The sequence below is a fragment of the Brassica napus genome, chromosome C8 (genome assembly GCF_020379485.1).
Source record: "Brassica napus cultivar Da-Ae chromosome C8, Da-Ae, whole genome shotgun sequence".
NCBI classification, from domain to species: domain Eukaryota; kingdom Viridiplantae; phylum Streptophyta; class Magnoliopsida; order Brassicales; family Brassicaceae; genus Brassica; species Brassica napus.
The window spans coordinates 6,895,675-6,920,514 of record NC_063451.1 but is presented as its reverse complement, the minus strand read 5'-3'; the positions used below and the strand labels follow the sequence as shown (position 1 = coordinate 6,920,514).

The following is a 24,840-nucleotide window of genomic DNA, read 5'->3' as shown; positions in this document are numbered from 1 at the left end:
TATTATGACACATACATGTTTTTTTATGTAAATTATTTTATTAAATTCATGCATGCAATTGATAATCATCTAATATTAACATATACTTATAATTTAAAATATTTTATATAACCAATTAATATTTTTTATAATAAATATATATTTTTCGTTCTTTTACATATATATATGCAGTTTTTATCTTATGAATAATTAGCTTTTATATTTTAAAGTTGTTTCACATATCTACATTCATTAAAAAAAATTCAAAAATCAATGTATGCTTTTAACTAATATTACACTTCTTTTTCTTCATCTTTCACAGATTCAAAAATCCTCCGAATATTATTTTTGTTTTTGTTTTTATATAATATTAAGATTATTTTTAAATTACTTTCAGATATTTAATTTACAAAATTACTTTTAACATTTGATCAAATATGTTAATTCGATAAATTAGTTTAGCCAGTTAGATCTGCATTTATACTGCATGATCTGCATTTGTTCTGCTTGATCTGCATTTTGTGTTTGATCTTCGCTTTTTTTATTTGCATTCCATTCGAAGCCAAAGTGTTATGCATGCATATAAAACTGCAGTCTATTTATTCTGCATATTAAAAGATGAATGGATAAAAAATGCAGATTAAACTGCAGTTTATTTCTCATGTGTTTCTTCTATATTTTTACTTCATCACATTCATACCCTAAAGAATAATGGACAAAAAATGCAGATTAAACTGCAGTCTATTTTTCCTGTGTTTCTTCTGCATTGCATCACATTCGTATTTATTACATTATTCTTTCATCTCGGAACTGAACGCTTTGTTCATTATAAAGGAACCATATGCAGTTACGTGATTCTGCATTCTCTCCTTTCTTAAATTTTCTCTAGCAATTTTCAAACATCCAAATGGCTGAAAGTTCAACAAAACCAAAACTTAGTCTGAGAGCTCTAGTTGATAAAGAGAAGAACAAGATAGTTTTAGTGGAGGCGTGTAAAGATTTTGTTGACGTTCTCTTTGGTTTTCTCAAACTCCAGATGGGGACCATCGCGAGGCTAGTGAATAAATAGTCTCAGCAAACTGCAGTGGGTTGCTTCAGCAACATTTACAAAACTGTTTTAGATATGGAGACTGACAACTTCCTCACTGAAGCATGCAAACAATGCTTTTGTATCCAAGAAGTTTGGAAGATGATCTATTCCGGAGGCTTAAGGTGAACGTTAACGAGACGACTGAGGAATGCAAGTTCTTCATCTGCCCTGGGTATAAAAAGAAAAATTTGTGCAGCCAAATGTGGGCTATTTTTAATACCTCAAAATGTAGTTGTGGCAAAAAGATGGAGATGAAGATTGAAGTAGGCAATGCAAGCAAATTACGAAACGATGTTGATGGAGTATCTGTCTGTGGCAAGCCGTCCTTCATCGTTACTGATGATATGGAAGTGCAATCTAACTCTACTAATGTGTATCTACAAGTCGTCAAAGCTCAGGGTTATGTAGATGTTGACAAGTTGACTGAATCACTTCTTGTCATTGGTTCTGAAGAGGTATTTAGTCTTACTTATCCATTTTTTTCTCTCTCTCTCTCTCTCTCTCTCTCTCTCTCTCTCTCACTCTCTCTCTCTCTCTCTCTCTCTCTCTCTCTCTTTTGTTATAATGCTATTTTTGACTTTCCATTTGAACGTTACTGGGTACTCACCTTGCTGGACTGCTTATTCTCGTCTAACACTCTTTTGACAGACGCTTTCCTTAGAAAACAAAGCTCGCGCAACATGAACGTGCTGAAAAAGCCACTGAGTCCTGCTCTGCAAGAATATAAGAATGAAGCAGATTCGGGCTGTTTAACTTTGAATGTAGTAGTTCGGAAGCAGGATATGAAGGTTCTATACTTTGAATGTAGGGAAGATTTTGTGAATCTTCTTTCACCTTTCTTGCTGTTTCTTTGGAGTTTGGACTAGAATCCTCTGGTGATAATATGGTTATGGGATGCATATTAAACCTGTTTAGAAGCTTTAACGACTTACGCTTGAATAGAAGATCACGTCCCAAGGCCAACTCCGCACTACCATGGTATTATGGCTGCCAGAAGAACCTGCTCGGCATTACCACTGTCAAGGAACCAGATTTTGGGTTTAGCTCTGGTGATAGTAGGCTTATGCATGGATATGGAAATTCACGTATGTTGGGATGTGGTAGCCCTTATCCACCACTGAATCATTTATGCCCGCATAGTGTTCAAACGATCCGCTCCCACTGTAATGCATGCCAGGGGTTTGTGAAGGAAAACATGAAGTTTAGAGTAACAGATGATCTGATCATAACACCCCTGAGCTCAAGCTCGACCATTGGCTATTTAAAACAGTTTCAGGTGAGTTTAGCTGATTTCGACGTGCAGGAGATCAGCATCGGCAAAGCGCGGGTATAATAAACTTATATAACATGTTATAAAATACATGTTTTAGAGTTCTATAATTTTAATGCAACAATGAGTTATGTAAATAATATAATGATTTTTAAGTAATTATAATTTTATTTAGAGGAAATCCTCCTAGCTCGCCTGCCTCTCCGCCGGTGCAATGGTCTGCTGTCTCTGTGGTTTACGTTTGAGTGACGTTCATCAAGCTCCTCTCAAATCATAGTTCCATCATGGTTATAAAATTTATTTTGAGCAAAATTAAACATATGGCTTCTACGCTTTTGTAAAACATTACCCTTTTGTTCCATTTTTTGGTATATATATTCACATTTTATCAAAAAAAAGAAGCTTTTTTCCTCTTGTTTATAGTAGCTAAGTAGCTGTAGGTTTTTAAGCAGGTAAGTACAAAGTCTTTGAAAATAATTAATGAAAAGCCATATGTGTTTTTTTTCCTTTTACATCTAGTAGATACATGGGTGCTTATGACTTAGCTAGGTTTACCATAGTGGGGTTTTAGTAAAATTAACATAAAAGTTAAAGGCAAATCTTAGCGTGAGGGTCTCTTTTTACGAAAGTAACCAACCCAACCGAAAACCATCTCTGCGTATCACAACTCTCTTCAATTTACATTAAGTTTAACAGAAGAGTAAAGAAAAAAATCTCAGCATTTCAGTAAGAACTGGAGCTCCTTGTGATCCAAGGAAATGGTAACATCTCCCTTAATGCGATTTGTAAACAAACTACAAACAGATTGACTCTGCACTTATAATATAAACTGATTTTGGAAGTCTAGCAGTTGATTTTGTTTAACACTGCATGTTGACAGCCCATAAAGTTGCAAAAGACGTATGAAATTTGAGATGGAGATGCGAGATGCAACTAATGCCAATAACAGTTGACAGGTTAGTGTAATCTCTATAAATCCCCTAAGCACATCTTATGATCAGTATAAATTGAGTATTATGATTTCTGAATTATGTTACAGAATTATATATATATTTGGATAGCTTTTAGCTTTGATTTTGCTGCGGCAGACTTTTAACACCGAGAGATTTTGAGCATGAATCCTTGTTCCCTATAAACACATACATTATTATAATTATAATGTGATAATACGGCGAGAAAGTAGAGAAAACCATCATTTAAATATTGAACTTTCTTGTTTTTGCCAAAAAACACAAACTTATCAGTAAACCAAATAAATACCAAACTTGGTTTGACCATGCCAATTTAGTATTACTTTTGGTCAATCAATTTTGTCGTCTATATGACGTTTACTATTAACGGCGAGTGCAACTACGTCGTTTTAAAATAAGAAAACAAAAGAAAAGCCCCAACCTCAGCGTCATCGACTGAAAATTAGTCATGATTTTCTTTTTTATTGGTTGCCGGAGTGAAAAAAGAAGACGCAGCGGAAAAAATATGAAAGGAATTCGGTGGTTCCAGTGTCGTTAAAACAAACAGCGACCTTGTTCTGAAAAGCTCATGTGTTGTTCTGTTGGTTCGTAACACCATGTGTTGTTGTGATCGATATCTAAAACATTATGTGTTATTGTGTTCAGTTTGTAAGATCTTATGTACTGTTGTGTTTTGAAAATTGTCGTGTGTATTAATTCTAGTAATTTTCTTTTAACAAAAGAATCTAGTATCAAGCAAACTCATCTTTATTCATGTTCCCGTTATGGTGGTCAAATCGGTGATGTTATATTATACAAATCAAAGAACTTTTTTCATAATATTTACCATAAGAAGACCAATTTGAAAAAAGAAAAACAAATTTTGAGCCACAGCTAATAGATTGCAACTTCCATCACTTGAACAAGAAACAGAGTTTGAGCCATAGCTAATAGCTTGCAACTTCCATCACTTGCACAAGAAACAGAGTTTGAGCAATAGCTAATAGCATGCAAGCTTGAACCAGTGACCTAGTGATCAAAGCGTTTCCGGATGAGTAAGAGAGAAACAGAGTTTTGTAGAACAGAGCAATACCAACGAGAACGTCTTGAAAGAACGAACATTCAAGTTATTATGAAATAGTGGTCAATCATCGTGAGATAGCATGGTACCAAATTATCAAAGTTTTGAAAGCACAAACAACTTTCAAGTTCTTAAACCAGACATGACATGCAAGTTTTTAAAGTAAAGCATCAAACACAACACCATAACCAGCATCCTCACTATCAAAGCCGAGCATCAAACACCTTGTGATCCACCTTCTGCTCATCCTTCCTATATATAACACATATAATATCAACACTGTTTATAAGTAAAGACATAATGAGAACAACAATAACATACCAGATTTTTTCTTGGACGACCACGTGGTCGTTTAGGTTCAGGTTCAACCGTTGGTTTTGAAAAACTCACTTTGGTGTGTCCTTCTTCTCTACAATTGGAACATGTCATGATACGCTTGTCACGACTTAGCTTAGTCTTACTAGATGAAGAAGATGATTCATTGGCGCTTTTCTTCCTTGCATAGTTACTTGGTCTTCCCCGATTACCTAATCTATTTGATGGAGGCAAGACGGGTAATTTGTTCAACCTAGGCCACAACTTCATCCCTTCCACAGGCCTAATACTATGCTCATATGTTTTTCTCCATCTTATGGTAGTGTAGTAATCTGAAACGTAGTCATCCACTTTCTGTTTCTTTGCAGTGATCACACAAGCGGCATGGTTACACGGAATTCCATTTAGTTGCCACATCCCACAACCACAAGTTTTCAGACCCATATCAACACTATACGTACAGTCACGATAGTCAATTTCGTATACATTCCCCGTAGCCATGTATCTAATACAATCCTGAGCCTTAGCTATAGCTGTTTCTATTGCAACATGTGCCCTCTTAGTGAATCTAGTCTTCACCCTATTAGTAATTATAGACCTCTTTGCTGTGCGTACCATACATTGTCTCCTAATATCCTCTAGCATTTCAAGTAATGGTTTCCTCCTAGCCTTACGAATTGTTTTATTGAAAGATTCATTAAGGTTGTTCAGATTATCATTGCAAAATGAACCAACCTTAAAATATGCCCTAGACCATGTGTGAGGATTGGTGACTTGTAGTGTTCGATGTGCCACTACATTGTACTTCTCTAGCTCGTTCATATGCTCATGAAAGTCTCCCATGGTGTAGCTGCGAGCTATCTTCCAGAACAGTATCTCTAGCCGCGGGTCGTGGCTGTCTCTCTTCCAATTTCCAAGTATGTGTCTCGCACACATTCGATGTTCAGCATTGGGGAGTTCTTGGTGGACAGCTTTCAACAAACCCTACAAAGCAGTACATAAAACACTTGTTATGATTGTAAATAATCAAAACATAACAAAAAAAATCATGAGACTATTCAGTGTGTACCTTTTGCCTATCAGATATAATTGTGTAGTTGTTCCCATCGCCAAGTTCCAAATCAATCTTCAGATGATTGACAAACCATGCCCAATTAATATCATTTTCGATCTCCACAACAGCCCAAGCAATAGGAACAATTCGGTTGTCTCCATCTCTTCCAACCGCAGCAATCAACTGGCCCTTCACATCCCATTTTAAAAACGCTCCATCTAGACCTATGATTGGTCTACAAGTAGACTTCCAAGCTGCTCGTTGTGCTTCAAAACATACATAGATCCGATCAAACTTTTGCTTGTGTCTTGGTGTAGCTCCTGGAATGGTCACTATCTCTGTGATGGTGCCTGGATTAGTCTTATGAAGCTCGGCATCATAATCCCATATTCGTGAAAAGTGAGCTTCGTGGCTTGCTTTTCTTTCCCTAGTGATTTTGGTTTTCGCTTTTTGACATTGACCTTCTGTTACAGTCAAATTGTATGACCGCTTGATCTCGTCACCAATTTCCTTAGCCGTAAGCTTTGGATTCACTCTCAATCTTTCAGAAAACAGTTGCGCAATTGATGAACTCTTTAGCATCTTAGAGTAACCAGATCTTACACAAGCATGTTCATTGATATACACCTTGATCTGCAGTTTATGTTTCCTCTTCTCATATGAACAGTACACTCTCCAAGGGCAATCATATTCAGTATCCGAGCAAACAGCAGCAAGCCTCATTTGTGTCGATATGTATAGCTTAATATTGTATCTTGTTTTCAGAGAATACCTCAAGAGAGCTTGCTTGAACTCAGCTGCATAAGAAAACGTCTTTCCAAGTACCAAGACATCATCACTTGATGCTCCATCCTCACTAGCTTCCCTTCTCGCATCCTCTTCATCATCTTCAGATGATATAGGATCGGGAATCTGATCCTCCTTCCAGCAATCGTCATCTCCACTCTCATCATCGTTTTCTCCATCATTCATTGCTATATCTCCAATGTGTGTAGATAACACTTCACAAGTTTGTTCTTCAACTCTAATACCAAGAACTTCATCTTCTTCTTCTTCTCCAATATCATTATCTTCCACTTCTTCATCACCAGGGTCATCAATAATCGCTTCACAGTCGTCACTAGGGATTGTTTCATGCTCTTCGCCGCCGTCACCTTCATTCTCCACAACGACACTAGTAGGATCATGAGCAGGTTCGGGTTCGTTTGTCATAGGGCGACAAATATCTAATTTTTTCGTCTCATATTTGGAGGATTGATTCAAGGATGGTTTGGATTTGATTCTTGAAGGACAAGATACAAGAGAGATGAAAGGAAATCGTTTTCTCGTTTAGGGTTTTAAGGTATTATGATTTGGAGATTTGTTTTGTTTTCTAATTTTAAAACTACGTAGTTTCAGTCACTGTGAAAAGTAGACGTCATATAGACGGCCAAATAGGTTGACCAAAAATAATACTAAAATTGCTTAGTCAAAGTAAGTTTAGTATTTATTTGGTTTAGAGATAAGTTCATGTTTTTTTTGGTGAAAACGAGAAAGTTTGATATTTAATTGATGGTTTTCTCCGAGAAAGTATCATTTATTGTAAAATTTTTTATAAATAAGTAAACATGTAAAAATTAAAATAATACACTGTTTCTATGGATTACGAACAAACCTCTTCATAGACCAACACCATTTCAAGGGAATATATCACCAACGTTTTTGTAAGCCTTCCAAAGTACAAGAATCTGCACTTTGACTTTTTGTTTTTCATTAGCTGAATCAATGTCATTCAAAAGAACAAAAGAAGAGTTTTTCTTAGCTACGATCGATATTAGAAAACGTTTTTTCTTTCGTAAGGAAGTTTAGAATGGATGCACAAACATGTCGTATATCATATATATAGTAGAGTTTAATAAATAAATGTGGTTCATTTAATTAATTCAATAATAATTTCATTCCTTTTGTTCTTTTATAATGATTTTGTTCCTTTTTTGTTTTCATATTTAGTGATATATATATAGAGAGATTTCTTTGTCAAGACAAATGTTATAAGTATTAAATGTTGAAGATATTTACATGACACATATAATGAAAGTATTTACTGAGGGGTGCATTTATTAAGATGAGTATTAATATAGTAAGATAATTATGAGTATTTATAGTTTTCATATTTGGTGAGATAATATATATATAGTGACTTCTTGGATCCCAACGATACCGGCGAGACCAGCTAGGCCAATTGCACCAGTACTTCACCCAATGATGCCAGTGAGCAGTCTGATGATTGGGAACCCGAAGAGATGGAATACAGAGATGATAGAGAATTATGTCCATCAGGAGGATATCCCATTGATTCAGTCACTGGCCATAAGCCAGGACTATCAACGAGATGGATATTGCTGGAGCTATACGAAGAATGGGATGTACACTGTCAAATCAGGTTACTGGGTGGCAACTAATTTGCTAAAGGAACAGTCATTGGAGACGAAGGAGCCTAGTATCACAAAGCTCCAGGCCTATGCTTGGAAGATAAAAGCTCCTCCAAAAATGAGACATCTCATTTGGCAGGTGGTATCGGGCCAACTAGCAGTAACGAGTAATCTGACTCATCGCCATATGCGATGCGATAATTACTGCCCTCGATGTGGTGCAGATGATGAATCTGTAAATCACGCCATCTTTGAGTGTCCTCCTGCAATTCAGACATGGGCACATGCATCAACCCCAACGCCGCCGACTATATTTCCAAGCGGAAGTCAGTTCACGAATATAGATTACCTGTTCTGGAGGAAGAATGATATTGTAGAACCAGAATTGGACAGGGACCCATATCCATGGATCATATGGTTTATTTGGAAAGCGAGGAACGACAAACTCTTTAAAGGAATTGACAGGGACCCTTTGGAAACTGTCAGACACGCTGAATCTGAATGCCAAGCTTGGTTTGACGCAAATCAAAGAACGGATGAGGTAGTGGAAGAACAAAACACAGTAAGGAATCCAATCTCCGAGCGATGTATGATAGATGGATCATGGACACATGATGCACTCTTTAGTGGTTATGGATGGACATGGGCAAGTTCAACTGGTGCGCCACAATTATTGGGAGCAAGAAATCAACGACGTCGAATCTCACCACTGCATTCTGAACTGGAAGCATTATCATGGGCAATGGAATGTATGCTGCAGGTATCAACATGCCAATCTTTTGGGACTGACTGCAAGGAATTAATCGCGATGACCAAAGACCCTGGAGCATGGTCGAGCTTTTCTACTGAGCTGGAGGAGTTTATGAAGTTGAAAGCAAGATTCTCGGAATTCTCGATTGTTTTTGTACCTCGTCAGGAAAATGTATCGTCTGATTCACTAGCTAAGATAGCGAGATCCTTCCATAGGGACTTGTATTACATTGGTTGTTCTGTTCCGGTCTGGTTTCCCAGACCATCTCAAGCTTGAGTAATAGAATAGCCGTTTGCAGAAAAAAAAATGTTATTTCGTATAAAATGTTGAAGATACTTACCTGAGTATTAATATCGTAAGATAATTACGTGACATGTGGTCCTTAGTTTTTTAATAAAGTTGGAAGTATTTTTTTTTTGTTTCACATGGTTTGATTGAGAACTATATTCTTAATAAAGATTTATATTCCTTTTATTGCTAATCACTAATGCCTTAACTACTGATTCTCAATAATTAATATAAGCCAGCATGATAACTAAATATAGGAATATATTGGCGTGACATTTTACTCTTTCAATAAAGGCAAATTGTGAGAACTAAATATTGTTAAACTACTTATAATATATTTTTAAAGTGGTGTAACGAAGAAACCAGAAATTGACGGTTTTAATATTTTTGTAATCTCCTAGTACAATTCAAAAGCTGTGTGTTTCTTACGTTTATAATTAATCTGACCAATAAGAATTATAAATATGACTATTATTGATTGAAAATAAATCTCAAAAGAAGATATATAAACCAATAAAGAGTACATTGATCTTCAAATAAAAAAAAATTAGTTTTCCAAGTTTGAGATGCTGGATCCCAAGCAAAATTACGGATGGAACAGAAATCTGGATCTCGAAAATTTTATGCTTCAAGATGTAACTTGTTATTTTTCATCTATTCTGACAACTTAGATTTATCTTGATCAGCAAGGACATTGACATAATTTTCTTCTCTCATATTCATATTGTTGTATTCATACCACTTTTTCACTTCGGTCTTTGAAAAGTCATTGATTATTTTGAATCCCTGAAACATATTCCAAACCATAATTACCAAGTGATATTTTAAAAAAAAATTGGTGAAATTTGTCAGTAGATATAGACTATTAAAATACAAAAATGTACAAGTCACTTACATCATCACATACGACGACATCTGATGGTTTCTGCTTTGAAGATGTCTCATTAAGCCATGTGCCTAACTCCTTTCAGAACAAAAATGATTATTTGGTCAAAAATTTGATGCAGTGTAAAAACGTAAACTTTCTGTATCTTGTAGTCAAGCCATAATAAAAATATAATACCTTTTCATGAATTGGCCATGTATATTTGGATGACTTCGTACAATAGAGTGCAAGAAACACTTGGGCAAATTTTAACGACAGCGTCTTTATTGAAAAGTTTTTTTTTCTGTGTGAGACATGCGATAGGTTTTCCCATGAGACATGATTATATAGATGTTATATCACGAAAGAAAGCCATTAGGGTTAGAAGTTTTAATTTTGCCAAATCACATGAGCCATGTCATATTAAAAAGATGCTATGTCATCTTTTTTTGTGTGAGAGTCTTTGTAAAAATGACACCTAAACAAATTTTTAAAAATCACGTAGCAAATATAGACTAAGGAATGGATTATGTAAAGTAGATATAATACTGGAAACGATTAGCTTGTATTCCATTGAGCAATTGCTCTTGTTTATATACACGACTAATATGACATAAAACGTTTAGGATTAGGACAATTAGGACTTATCTATAACTAATATATACAACTCTATTTAGATAATCTTGAATATTTAGATAGTCTATATCCTTCCCAATACTCCCCCTCAAGTTGGAGAGTGAAGATCTTGAACACCCAACTTGGATGATAAGAATTCAAACTGTGAACGTCCTAGTGCTTTAGTGAGAATGTCAGCGATCTGATCCTTTGTGCGAACATGTTGCGCAGTAATCAGACGAGCTTTCATAGCATCACGAACACAATGACAATCTCTTTCAATATGTTTAGTGCGTTCATGAAACACTGGATTAGAAGCAATGTGTATAGAAACCTTACAATCACAGTAGAACAGAACAGGTTTGTTCACCTTAACACTGAGATCTTGTACAAGCGGAACCATCCACTTCATTTCTTTTGTTGCAGCCGCCATAGCTCGATACTCGGCTTCTGCTGAAGAATGTGATACTATTCCTTGCTTCTTAGTCTTCCATGCTATAGGTGACCCACCTAGAAGAACCACATACGCACTCAATGACCGACAAGTGACTGGACAAGTGCTCCAGTCTGCATTAACATAAACTGATAATTCCAGATTACTATCCGAGCGAAGCAGAATGCCCTGCCCAGGGATTCCTTTAAGGAACCTAACCACACGCAATGCAACTTCCCAATGAGCTACATGAGGAGCTTTCATGAACTGAGATAACAGGTGAATGGCGTAAGCAAGATCAGGCCGCGTGATCGAGAGATAGACAAGACGACCAACTAAGCGACGGTACTGCTTTGGATCCGAGTATAAAGGAACAGCTGCAAGGTGGTGATTTTTCTCTATGGGAATGGAAACCGGTTTAGTTCCCAAAAGTCCACAATCAGCCACAATGTCTAACGCATACTTGCGTTGAGAAAGAAACATTCCTTCAGCGGCTCTAGCAACCTCAATACCCAAGAAGTATTTGAGTTTACCAAGATCTTTCATTCGAAAATACTTACTGAGATAAGCCTTGAACTTATTGAGTAATTCAATATCATTCCTGGCTATGACCAGATCATCCACATAAATAAGAACTCTAACTTCGTGCTGACCTTTTGTGAACAAGAAGAGCGAGTAGTCAGAGTATGATTGAACAAAACAAAAGTCAATCAACGCTTTAGACAGCTTCGCATACCAACAGCGAGGGGCTTGCTTAAGGCCATAAATCGCTTTTCTGAGACGAAAAACCTTTCTTGGGTCAGAGTGAGTGAATCTAGGAGGCAATTTCATATAAACTTCTTCTTCAAGATCACCATGAAGAAAGGCGTTATGAACGTCCATCTGATGAACCTCCCAGTCCTTTGCTGCAACAATGCTTAACAAACTTCGAACCGTGGTCATATTGACAACTGGGGCAAACGTTTCTTCATAATCATCACCTTCAACTTGCTTGTTTCCACAGGAAACAAGCCGAGATTTATGTCTCTCAATGGTTCCATTTGCATTATACTTGATACGATGTACCCATTTAGAACTGATGGCCTTTTTACCAGGAAGTAGTGTCGCTATGTCCCAAGTGCCTAGTTCTTCATGAGCGACTACTTCATGTTTCATTGCATCGCGCCACACCTTCTCCTTTATTGCGCCAGAGTATCGTTTTGGTTCAACACCAGCAGTAACCGCTGCTAAGAATACTTGATTCGAGACTGAGAAATTAAGGTCAGTAACATAATCATCGAGAGGGTAAGGTGTTTTACATGGATTGTTTCTCGACGATGTTGACAGAGTAGATGTTCGAGCGAGAGGGGTTTCTTCAAGACAGCGAGCATTATACATAACATAATCTTGAAGTTTACTCGAAGGTGCACGAGATCGTTGACCACGACCCAATTTTTCAGTCGGAATAGATGTTTCAGTCGGAGGTACTTGTGGTGAAACAGAGGTCTCATGTTCTATTTCCTGAATAGAAGTCTCATGTTGTGTGTCTTGAACTTGTGATGGTAACTGTGATGATGGCTCTGCATTATTTTGAGCCGAAGACACAACAGTAGTATCTGAACTCCCCCTGTCGCTAGACTTAGGAACTATTTTAACCGGTAAAGGCGCTGGTAAGATTTCCCAATCTTCATCACTTGATGTGTTGACTTGTGGTTTGTCCAGGGCTGTGGGTGATGATACGACTGATACAGTTGACATAGGGAATTCAGTTTCATGAAATATAACATCTCTGGAGATAAAGAACTCCTTTTTCTCTAGATCATAAACCTTCCAACCCTTTTGGCCATATGGATAACCCACAAAGATAAATCTTGCGCTTCTCGGACTAAATTTGTTTTTGTCTCTCAACTTGAGATGCACGTAACACAAACAGCCAAATACTCTGAGATGACTGTAACTTGGAAGTTCACCATAAAGTATCTCATATGGAGATTTCCATTTAAGCACCTTCGAAGAGGTACAATTGATAAGATGAGAAGCAGTCAAGATGGCTTCGCCCCAAAATTTCACCGGAATGTTTGCTTGAAATAACAGTGTGCGTGATACGTTTAGTATGTGACGATGCTTTCTCTCGACTCGACCATTTTGTTGTGGCGTAGCAACACACGAAGTTTGATGAAGTATCCCCTGCTCTCGAAAGTAGTTGGAGAGACACATAAACTCCGTGCCATTATCACTCCGAACCACTTTAACTTCTTTTCCAAACTGTTTAACTGTCATCTTCATGAAATTCTGAAGTACCGTATGAACCTCAGACTTCTCAAGAAGTAGGTATGTCCAAACCGATCTTGAGAAATCATCTACTATAGTGAGAAAATAAGCAGCGCTTGATGATGATTTTGTACAATAAGGACCCCAAACATCACAATGTATGAGTTTAAAACATTCTTTAGTTTTATTAGAACTATCATAAAAGACTTCCCTAGTCTGTTTTGCTCGAAAACAAGTGTCACAAGGACTTGGAGCATCAGATTTATTAGAAAACGAACAAGCTTTTAAAGACGATAACACTGAAAATGAAGGATGTCCTATAGCCTTTGGTGCCAACGAAACTGATCATCTGAACCAACATCTGTATCAGAAACGGAAACTCTTGCAGCCATCACATCCTTGAAGAAATAAACCCCATCTCGCTCTTCATCTGCTCCAATCAGCGTCCTCGAAAAACGATCCTGTAAAATACAAATTGTGTCTGTTAGAAGAGCAAAACAGTGTGTCTGATGTAGTAACTTAGACATCGAGATGAGAGAGCAGTTAAGGTTCGGAATGTATAACACATTAGAGAGTGTTATTTTATCCGAAAGAGTAAATGTGCCAATATGAGTAGCATAAGTTATGTTTCCATCCGCAAAACCAACAGGACATGGCGGAATACTCTTAACATTCTCTAGTAGAGAAACAGCTCATGTCATATGATGAGACGCTCCTGTGTCGAGAATAAGATCACCGTATCTATTCTTACCAGACAGCTTATCAGATGATTTTGTTTTCTCATTGATCATCAGTGTGAGAGCTCTCAGTTGTTCCTCTGTAAACACCGGGAAAGAATAAGAGTTTGACGTAGTAGCTTGAGCATTTTTGGCGCGTGGATTTGAATTTCGGTTACGGTCAGAACTGGAACTTCCACGACCATGACCTCCTCGGGATGCTCTGTTATCTCCTTTGTTTGTTGATCTTTCTTCCCACCAATCTGGAAAACCTACCAATTGCCAGCAGTTTGCTTTCTCATGTCCACTCCTACCACAATGGGAACACTGATTTGAACGACGCGTCTGAGCCGTGTTAGTAGACTCAACTGTGTCTTTCTTGGCAGCAAAGCCAACTGCATTCTGATGTGCTTCTCTTTCTTTTGAAGAATTTAACCTCTGTTCTTCTCAAACTATTTTTGCATAAGCATCTCCAAGATCAATCAAAGAATCACTCGCTATGATCCCTTGGCACACGACACCAAACCTAGCTTCGTCAAGACCCATGACAAATTGATGAATTTTCTCTTCTTCACGTTCCTGCTCATACTCAACAGCAGCACTACAACTACAAGCAGGAACCAGCTTGTACATGTCAAGCTCTTCCCACATCTTGGCTAGCCGACCATAATATTCCATCACTGATTGACCATCTTGTTTACAAGCAGATAATTGTTCCTTCAGATGATGAACTCTAACTTTGTTTCCACTGAGAAACGCTTCTTAAGATTGTCCCATAACTTATGAGAATCTGAGATAAATGTAACCGTTGAACGAACTCGAGCTTCAATAGATGATCGAATCCATCCTACTATCATTGAGTTAACAGACGACCACAGCTCAAGATTTGGATCATCAATAGATAGTTTTGGTATGGTTCCATCTATGAACCCTAGCTTTCGCTTAGCTTTGAGTGCGTTTATCAACTCTGTAGACCACTCATTATAGTTTTCACCAGTAAACATCACAGATGTTATTAGAGCACCAGGATTATCAGATGCGTGTAACGAGTAAAAAGCCTTAGCTTCGACTTTACTTTTCTCAACGAGAGTGGTTGAGGATTTGCTTGCGGAAGAATCATCACCGTCCACCATGATCGCGAGAACTTCTCAGAACGATGAAAAACAATAATCCAAACTTCTGAAAGAAACGATTTTGATCTCAGAATACTATTGCTCTGATACCATGTAAATTAGATATAATATTGGAAACGATTAACTTGTATTCCATTGAGCAATTGCTCTTGTTTATATACACGACTAATATGACATAAAACGTTTAGAATTAGGACAATTAAGATTTTTTTATCTATAATTAATATATACAACTCTATTTAGATAATCTTGAATATTTAGATAGTCTATAACTCTATATCCTTCCCAATAGATTACAAAGTGGTTTAGAAGACAAATGCGATCTTTGTGGAGAAATCTCTTTACTTTGGTTCATTCGCCTGGTTTATTAAGGGGGTGTTATTGAATTAGTGAATTCCTTGGAGTTTAAAGTAATTCAAATTTTAAGTGAAATCCATTATTATTGGATTGAGAATTTGTTTGCTGGAATTAGAATCACCTGTTATTCAATATCCAGTGGGATTTTATTAGAATCTAGTTTGAATGGAATTTAATGTACTTTTTAATAGAAAACGTGAAGAAACAAATCATCGCTTTTTTATCAGGATTTCAAAAATAAAACCTTTCTGCAAATAAAAAAATACAGTCGTCGGTAAAAGCCTATATTTTCCTCTCCTTCTCCTCCTTCCCTCATCACCACTGTAATCGTTTCACCCAATTCCTAAACAGTCACCGTTTTCTCTCTTTCTCCTCCATCACTCCAATCCTTATCCCAATCGCAGGTCTTTCTCTCTGGGTCCGTGCAGTTTCTTTTCTTAGAGTTAGGCTTTTGGCCAGAGAAATGTTCTTGGTAAAGCTTCATCCTTTTCAGACGATATTGTGTAGGCCAATCTGGAGTACTTATTCAACACACCGAGTCAACTGAGTCGATGCCTTCAGCAATGGCTAATGTAGAATATAAATGATGATGTTTTGGGGAACGATCCAACAGCAATGCGTTCGGAACTTCGGATAGAGAGATGGCTGAGATGTTTGTTCCTTCATGGACAATGGAGAATCAGATCCATTGTGATGAGAGAGAGAGAGTGAAGTGATTCTTGGAGATGACTATCTCATTCATATTTATGAAAACAATGTAACTTCAAGCTCTGGTGGAGTGCACAGTGCACACCTTAAAACAGTGAAAAGTGAAAAAGACAAGACAATGGAGATTCATCCTATTAGAGTTGCTGTGAGGAGTCGTAAAGTTTTAATATCTACACATCATAGATTTTTTTTTTTGGTGGGAAGAAACTTTTTTTTTTGTTCTCACATTCCACTAAAATCCATTCGAGAAACCAAAATATACGACAACCAACACCAATAAAATCAATCGTGTATCAAAAAGTTAAACTATAATTCTCTCTAAATACTTCCAGTTACGGTTAAGTTCAATTCCATAACTTTCTCAATCCAATAACACCCCCTAAATTTAATAGTCCTTGGGACATGCAATTTCAGCCACGCGGTCATGGGGAAGCTCAATGTTCTTATGTGTTTCGATTTATACGAAACTTCTTGTTATTTCCCAACAAATACTCTGGCTGAAATAATCAATTTTACTGGCTGAACTTCTCAAATTGTTTAAAAAGAGTAAAGCTTTATTTGTACACAGGGAATGTCAAAAAATGAAGTCTTTATTACTGTTTTGAAACGTTATCAATCTTTTCAATTTTCAATCGTTTTCTCTGTTTTCTTGGCTGAATACTTTATTTTTCAAGAATCACCAAATGGATCATCAAAGGTTCGAGAAAAGAAAGATCAATGTGATTATAGCAAACCATTTGAACAAGCAAAACGTTGTATGGGTTCCATCTGGTAATGATTTTGTTGACTTGCTCCACGGTTTTCTCACCATGCCTTTGGGAACCATTGTGAGGTTGCTTGACAATCACGGAAGGTCGCGACAAAAACTCGTCATAGGTTGTCTCAACAACCTTTACAAAAGTCTTGTAGACATGAGCATCGATAATTTCCAGACCGAAGCATGCAAGCAGATGCTGATTTACCCGGAGAGCGTCTAGGAAAGTCTATGCAGAAAGCTGAAAATTAACATTGACACACGGAGGCAACCAAGTACTTTATGTGCCCAATGTCTTTCCAGAGAAAATCATGCCGAGAGTTTTTTAGTAACTTCAACACCTCAAAGTGTAGCTGTGGAAGCTTGATTAACAATGAGATCCCATCACCTGAAGGAGAGATGCTGAGAGATTGTTATGATCACGATGGAGTCTTTGTGTTCATGGTGATGGAAATTTTGCGTTCATCTTGAGTGAAGATTTGAAAATTGAGAATTTTTGTTGGGATTTTTCCGTAAGAAAATCAAAGACTTAGGCTGTGTCGACCTCTTTGATGAGGTGGCGGAAGGTGAAGCAGAGATTGGCTTCCGAGAGGTACTTTTGTTGCTTTGTACTTAAAACCCTTATTCTAGCTCAATACGTTCAGGGATAATATTACTAATTTCATCGGCTCTAATGGTTACCATGAGTATTGTCCTAATTCTTTTAGGAACATGTATTGATGTACCAGATCGGCTAATGCTCCCAGGTTGATGCCATGTATTCCACCAGTTGACTGAAGACTCTGATTACACAGGCAGTGACTTTGCTTTGGTCCTTATTCACATCAGAAACTCCATTGACAACGTCAACTACATTCTTCCCGTTTCAAAGTTCATCACATCCTTTTACCATAGCGTTTAAGCCTTCAATAAGTCCATGTGATTCGGTTTTAGGCCAAGTTTTGTCTTTGAAAGTGTATCTGAGTAAGAAAGACAGAAGGAAGGTTGTTTATGCCGAGTGTGGTGAAGGCTTTATTGATCTCCTTTGCATCTTTCTTGTGCTTCCTCTTGAGTATATATGTGAGATCTCTTGTGGTGGTGGTAGTGATGGCGGTTTGGGATGTATCGGTAACTTGTTCAGAAGCTTCAAAGGTTTAAGCCGTGATGAGATTACCATTCCTTGGTATTACAGCTGCAGAAAGAATCTTCTTGGCATCACAGTCCAGGATCAGCCTAGCTTCTACCACGAAGACGGACTCAAGCATGTCAGTGCTATAATCCAAAAACCGAGAATGGCCAGCCAAGAAGTAGTAGTGGGTTTATTAAGAGTAATAACTAGTTTCTTGTGTCAGATGATCTGAAGATCACACCTCTGGTGTCAGACCTTACAATGAGGGAGCTAGATGATCTGAAGATTAGTTTTAATGATGTGACAGTTGAACAGATAACTATTGGAAGAGCAGAGGTATACATTAGTTTAAGTTTCTGTTTTTTTTTTTGGTTATGTTAGTTACTACAACATGTCTAACATATTCTCTTTGTCTTTATGAAAATAGGCTATCAATTTATTTGAAGCTTCCTTTGCGTTACGACATCCTCTGCATTAACCAATGGGCTCTCAGATTTGCTTGCAAAGAAGCTGGAAGGATAAATTGTAAAACTCTATTGGGAGAAGAGCTGTTAGCTTCTCTAGATCTTGTCTCTAATCACTGTCATCTACTTATGTGTTTTATTTAGTTTCGGATTTGACATTATGTTATGATCATCTTTGAACAATATTGTTAACAAACCTGCCAGCCTTCGTGTTCTTGATATGCGCACTTTAAGATCTTAGTAATGAGGGCTGTCTTCATCTGTTTACCCTACGTGAATCTACATGATTCTGGTTTGTTTTCAGGTGATAATATTGTTACTGTTTTTCGGCCTACGCAACGCTCGCAAAGAGAAGAAAATTTAACGTTGTAAAAGACAAATCTGTATAAATAGGATCTGATGATGATTCTTCATGTTTTTAATTTTATTTTGCAACTAATATATTCAGTCTATGTTTTCTCAAAGCTTTTGAAGACGTAAGCAGGAACTCGTAGATGTCAATAGTCTACCTTGACGAAGTTGGTGATGAAGTTACTGATGCTGGATACATTAGTCGTTACTACATAAGGCATGCGGAGTGGTGGGTTACCATGTAGATGCAAGATGCTAAGATAGAAAATGATAAATAGATGGTTTATGCCTTGACGAAGTCACTGACATAGTCCCTGACGCAGGTGGCTTCAGACAGTGTTCCAGGAAGCATGCAGAGTGGTAGAGACCACGTGGATGCAAGATGCTGAGCTGGAGTAAGTTAAACTTGAGGAGCAAGTTTATATCGTGGAGATAAGACAGGTGAATAAACTTGGGATCAAGTTTATGCCTTGGAGAAAAGGAATAAGTATAATTTCATAAAATGAAGTTATCCCCTATATATTAAAATAGAAACATTACAACATTTGAAGTAGTCATGTGTCATTACCACAATGATTCTTAAAATCTCTAGAGAAATAGGTTGGTTCATCTAAATATATAATAAGTTTTTTATTAAACTAACCATAAATTAATTATTAATATTCTTCATTCTTTCCATAAATAAAAATTACAGAATTGCTTAATGTGGTTAAAATATATATGACAATTAATGATTTTGAATAATAAAAATTAGTGTATTCTCTACCATTTTTCTCAGTTTTAACTTATTAAAATAAAATTTTACATTTTCCGTATATGTTCTATTTTGAATTTTTGAAAACGACTATAAATTACTAAAATTGTTAAAACTCTCACATTAAAATGTTCTTGAACTATGGTTTAAAATTTTTATTATGACAAGATACAAATGATTACAAAATTATATAAGTGTAAAGTCTCATTTAATAAATATTAAGATTAAATATATATACATATATGTGTATATTAATATCGTTTAAATTAAACTATATACCATATAAAAATATAAAAATATTTTAATTTTGAAATTTTCTTTGAACAATTTTTGATAAAAGCTTTGAACAAATATTGACAACTTAATATTTTAATTTTAATTTTTTTCATTGATTTTTTTTTAAAAAATATAAATTACTAAAACTTTTAAACATTACACAATGAATATTTTTGTTATCAATGATTTAAATTTTTTGTTATAAAAAGATACAAATGATCAAAAAACAATATGAGTAGACAAAATTATTTAATAAATATCAATATTAAAAATATACTATATATCTATGTTAATCTCATTTAAATTTAATTATAGACCATATAAAATAGAAAATGTGTTTGTTCAAATTAATAAAATTTACTTATGTATTCACATCAATTAAATAACATACATAATAGTTATTTAACTTTTTAATAATATATATTTATTGTTTCATAATATGTGAAATAATATATAATACGTAAAAATAATTTATATATAATACTCATTCCGCGCAAGACGCATGTTTAATCTAATACTTATTAATATGGAAGTTGTCCATATCCATGGTTCCTTGGACCAGGGTTTTGGAAACGTGTAAGATCACTATAAAATAGCAAGGTGTCAATGAGAAATCGACAATACTCTCGAAGCTGATTATTATAGAGGAAGGGTGAAAATCATTCGGAAGAGTTCTTGGTGTCGTTCTGAATCAGAGGCTGATGTAGCAAACGATAGAGAGAGACAAAAGTTGAGCAGATTAGGAATCTTTCGGTAGCGACGGTTAGTGTTAACAAGTCGTGTGAAACTAATTAAGCAGGTCTTATAAGGATTGTTTATAGTGACTTCTAATATAGCAAAAAAACTTTGCTGAATATCCATTGTATCTTGATTATTTTCTCTCGCGCTATATTGTGTTGCATCTTGCACTTAGATCTTTTACTTTACGCTTGAGTTGTTTCTTCTATAAAACCAAACATATAAAGTTTCAAATTGTATAAATAAATTGAAAGCTTATTTTTTTATTAAAATATAATGGAATCTTCTACATTATATACAGAATATGTATAATTCAGTGATATATAATAATTGTATTTTAGCATTTTCTCAAGTATTGTTGTCTGTTGTAAAAAAATTTAATATTCTAAAATTATTATTTAGTCGACAAATTTAAATTAAGTTGTGTAAAAGAGTGATGTTAATAAAAATGAGAAAGGGGGTAAGATTGTTTTCTTCAAAGAAGAAAGAGAAATAAAATGTCCAAAAAAGAGAGAAATAAAAGAAGAAAAGAAAAAGTAATAAAAAGAAGAAAACGTAAAGGTAAGTAGGAATAATATATAGTAGTATGATTAATTTGGGAATTTACTAATATCAGTCTAACAAATGATATGATTAATTTGGGAATTATATTATTTTTTGGTTATTGCTGCTAATTTCTCAAAAAAAAAAAATTCAAGTGGTCGGGAAAAAAAACGAAAACCAAAAAGAAAAAGAAAACACGTTAACGAATGGCATGTGCCACTGGGTTAGACGGTGCCATGTCTTCACTAAACAGCACAAAAGGAACTGAGAACTCGCGTTTAATTTACCCTTTTGCCCCTTCCGACGAACGCGACTTCACCGTAACAACCAAGAACCGGCGTCGAACAAAAGTCAAAAGTTGACAACTCAACAACAACACTCCTAAGACTTTTCTCTTCAACGCTTCTTTGTTAGTTTCTTTCGTTCAACAATATTTTGTCTCTTCACATTAGACACAACTACAAATAAATTCCACTTTTTACAACGTCTTGTAGTTTTCTTCAATTTCTCTTTTTATTACTATTATGACCATTGTATCTTATATTTTCCCCATAGTCAAGACTCAAGAGGCCAACAATATCTCTTAGCCAAGACAAGTAGGTTGGAGAAATATGCATACACATTGTAAAAAGCATGAAACCTGAAATATTCAATGGCCATAAAGCTTACTTTTATATATACTAATATAAAGAAAACGCGAAGTCCAAATCAAATTACACTAGCATTTAATTGCTGGTCAAGAAATGCCCTTTGCTCACACACGCACACACACCTATATATACATACACACATGCCCTTCATCTCATAACTCAACAACTCATTTTACAAAGCCAAAATTCTCAAAGAGAGAGAGAGACTAAGACTTAGAGAGAGAAGCAATAAATTGAAGTGAAGTTAAAGATCGATATGGAGAAAAAGCTTCGGATCGTGTTATTCACCATCTTATTGGTGCATATGTCTTTGATTATTTCTGGAGTTGATTGCAGAGATCTGAAAACAGAGCAGATGAACGGCTATGATCAAATGGCCGCCGTAGACGGAGGTGGTTTTAGCTTTTTCACAGCGGCTGGTGCTGCGAACAGCTCGAGGATTCCTTTGATGAGGAGCTTGGCTTTCCGATTAGCGTCTGGACCGAGCAAGAGAGGCCGTGGACACTAATTAACGTTAATACTTATTTTTCGTTTTTTCTTTTTTTTTCCTTCGCAACTTATGTGAAGGTTTGTGTAGTTTTTCTTCTCAAAAGGAAAAAAACAATTGTTTGATTCATGTGCAATGTAATCACTAATCAGAGGCGTAGTTATGGCTTTTTGTTTGCACAAGTCGTAACATGTAAAGGTTTGATTTTTCTATAATGAATACAAAAGACTATAGTTTAATCACTCTTTCACGTTACAAACAAAAGCAAACGGTCGAAAGAATAAAATGTTTATTATATGAACAGCCAAAAAGAATACAGTTACTAATATAAAAGATACGCTTTCAGTTGAGTACAAAAGAGTAGAATATCACAGATACGTCCATTCGGGCACATCCGGTAAAATTAGAAAGATATAAAGTAGATTAGCAAGACCTATGTATAAGATTGACACGCACAAATAAAAAATTGTCTAAATTTAACATTTGCAACATATATAAAGATCTGTGTAACTAAGTTTTTCTCTTCATCTCAAAAGAAAAAAACAATTAACTGATTCATAAGCATGTAATCACTAATCAGGGGTGGATTGAGTGTGAACAGTTTAAGGATGGGTTTGGTTAGAAGATTGGTCGGATTAAAACTATACAGCCGGGACAGAACATAGTGGTTTAGCTTGTCAGACAAAGCTGGCCAGTTTTAGACAAGACAGTTGAATTTGTCATCTAAGAATAATTAGTTGGTGTATGGACTGACTGATGGATGTTTTGGCCAGAACGATTATTAAGCTAAGGAGAAAATTTTGTCAGCTACACGAAATCTAGTCTAATACGGTGGAAACTATCCAAAGTATTAAAATATGTCAATAATTTTACGGCGTTTATGTTAATATATGTTACATATACGAAGTAACAATTGATATGGCGACAACATCATAATCGGGCTTAACTGATTTTATGCTTAGTTAATGGGGTCTTTTTGTAATATATTAAACTTAATCCGTTTAAATCAAACCAGACCCGGCCCAAATTATTAAACCCGAGCAGACATAAGTCTTCTTTCCTAAATCGAAAAATTAGGGTTCAAAGCAAAAAAAAAATTGGGATTTAGAACATAGAGAGATTGATTGAGAAATGGAAATGAATGGAGTTAGTGAAAGAATTCTACAGAGATTATGAGTCCTTGTATAACCAATAAGAATCTCACTGTAGATATCAGGAAAAAAGTTCATGGGAAAGGAGAGAACGAGAGCTCTGCTTCTTCTCCAAGCTCAGACTCGACTCAGATAAGAAGAGCAAGAGAAACAGCCACATGATGGAGTATGTAAAGAAACAGAACGAAACTGCAAATCTTGAAATTGCTGATCTGAAAAGGAAGTTAGAAACAAATGTTGAAGAGAAGAAAGCAGAGCACCAAGAAACTTTGAAGAAGCTGAAAGAATGAGAAGAGATTTTTGAGGCTGAATCCGATCTGAATCAAAAGCTAGAAGATGTGGAAAAAAAAGAGAGAGAGATGGATTGGAAGCTGATATGGAAGAAAACAACCGATTGAAAAGTGTAAATATTGGAATTGATGAATTAACATAGTTGATGCTCTTCTATGAATTTAGAAAGATAAGTTGAATCAATAACTAAAATTATCAGATCCATCTCGGTGGTTTTAATATCTTCTCCTCCCCGACAGACGTTTACGATTGATTCCCATAATGACTAACTTGGTCTTATGGCATCTTGTTTTTCACTGTCTCTTGATTATTCTACTCTCCCCGCCCTACACAATAGATCGATGTGGCTTCTATAATGCTAGCCGGAATTGTCACATTATCGCCGGAATTGTCATACTCATCGGAATTTTCATTTTCTCACCGGAATTCAATTCATCTCCTCCAAAATCGCTTGAAAAATCAAGTGTGGGATATGTGGGTTTCAAAATACAAAATTCAATCCCTTTTCTATCAGAATTAACTTGGGTTGGGTCGGGTTTGATTAAAACGGGTTAAGTTTAATATATTACAAAATGACCTCATTAACTAATCTAAAATCAATTAAACCCGATTATGATGTTGTCGCCATATTAATTGTTACTTTGTATATGTAGCATGTATTAACATAAACGTCGTGTAGTTATTGACATATTTCAATACTTTGGATGGTTTCCACCATATTAGATTAGACTCCGTGCAGGTGACAAACTTTTTTCCTTAAGCTAAAACATGAACCGAATGACAAAAGAGAATTGATGGGAACAATTATTTGAGCGGTTACTAAGCGTAACTAGAGTCGTTATTGGACGATTAACTGTTGCAGGGCAGTTATAGGATTCAGAAACCGCCCATTAAACGGTTAGTGGATTGGGTAGTTGGCTGAGGGGAAAATTAGTTACCGGTTTATCCGGAGTATCTGGTACATAGCAGTTACTGACGAGTCTAGGCGCGGGAGCGGTGGTCGTCAA

At 35.9% G+C, this 24,840-nt stretch overlaps 2 protein-coding genes, 1 non-coding gene and 1 pseudogene across 3 annotated transcripts; 3 read left to right on the top strand and 1 right to left on the bottom strand.

The window, feature by feature from the left end:
* Positions 1-1,140: 1,140 nt before the first annotated feature.
* LOC106403962 lies at positions 1,141-2,402 on the top strand. Its single transcript, XM_013844736.1, has 3 exons — positions 1,141-1,241; positions 1,302-1,524; positions 1,878-2,402. The coding sequence occupies exons 1-3, from the start codon at positions 1,141-1,143 to the stop codon at positions 2,400-2,402; spliced, it is 849 nt and encodes a 282-aa protein (XP_013700190.1).
* Positions 2,403-4,183: 1,781 nt separating this feature from the next.
* On the bottom strand, positions 4,184-6,951 carry LOC106403961. The gene is made up of 3 exons (XM_048766675.1): positions 5,755-6,951; positions 4,692-5,669; positions 4,184-4,318 (listed from the first exon to the last, which is right to left on the bottom strand). Exons 1-3 carry the CDS (start codon positions 6,949-6,951, stop codon positions 4,184-4,186), a joined length of 2,310 nt encoding a protein of 769 aa, XP_048622632.1.
* Positions 6,952-14,654: 7,703 nt separating this feature from the next.
* LOC106403960 lies at positions 14,655-19,159 on the top strand (annotated as a pseudogene).
* A 3,610-nt stretch (positions 19,160-22,769) lies between these two features.
* Positions 22,770-22,871, top strand: LOC125592241. The gene has a single exon (XR_007328080.1). It is a non-coding gene; the product is annotated as a U6 spliceosomal RNA (small nuclear RNA).
* The last annotated feature ends 1,969 nt before the right edge of the window (positions 22,872-24,840 follow it).

Excerpts from the sequence above, each read along its gene's own strand:
- LOC106403962 (XM_013844736.1), top strand. The coding sequence starts at position 1,141 with ATGCTTTTGTATCCAAGAAGTTTGGAAGATGATCTATTCCGGAGGCTT. Across the intron at positions 1,242-1,301 it reads AAGTTCTTCATCTGCCCTGG|TTGTGGCAAAAAGATGGAGA; the intron begins GTATAAAAAGAA and ends CTCAAAATGTAG. Across the intron at positions 1,525-1,877 it reads TTGTCATTGGTTCTGAAGAG|GGAAGATTTTGTGAATCTTC; the intron begins GTATTTAGTCTT and ends CTTTGAATGTAG.
- LOC106403961 (XM_048766675.1), bottom strand. The coding sequence starts at position 6,951 with ATGACAAACGAACCCGAACCTGCTCATGATCCTACTAGTGTCGTTGTG. Across the intron at positions 5,670-5,754 it reads TTATATCTGATAGGCAAAAG|GGTTTGTTGAAAGCTGTCCA; the intron begins GTACACACTGAA and ends ACTGCTTTGTAG. Across the intron at positions 4,319-4,691 it reads GTCGTCCAAGAAAAAATCTG|GTCACTGGTTCAAGCTTGCA; the intron begins GTATGTTATTGT and ends TTTGATCACTAG.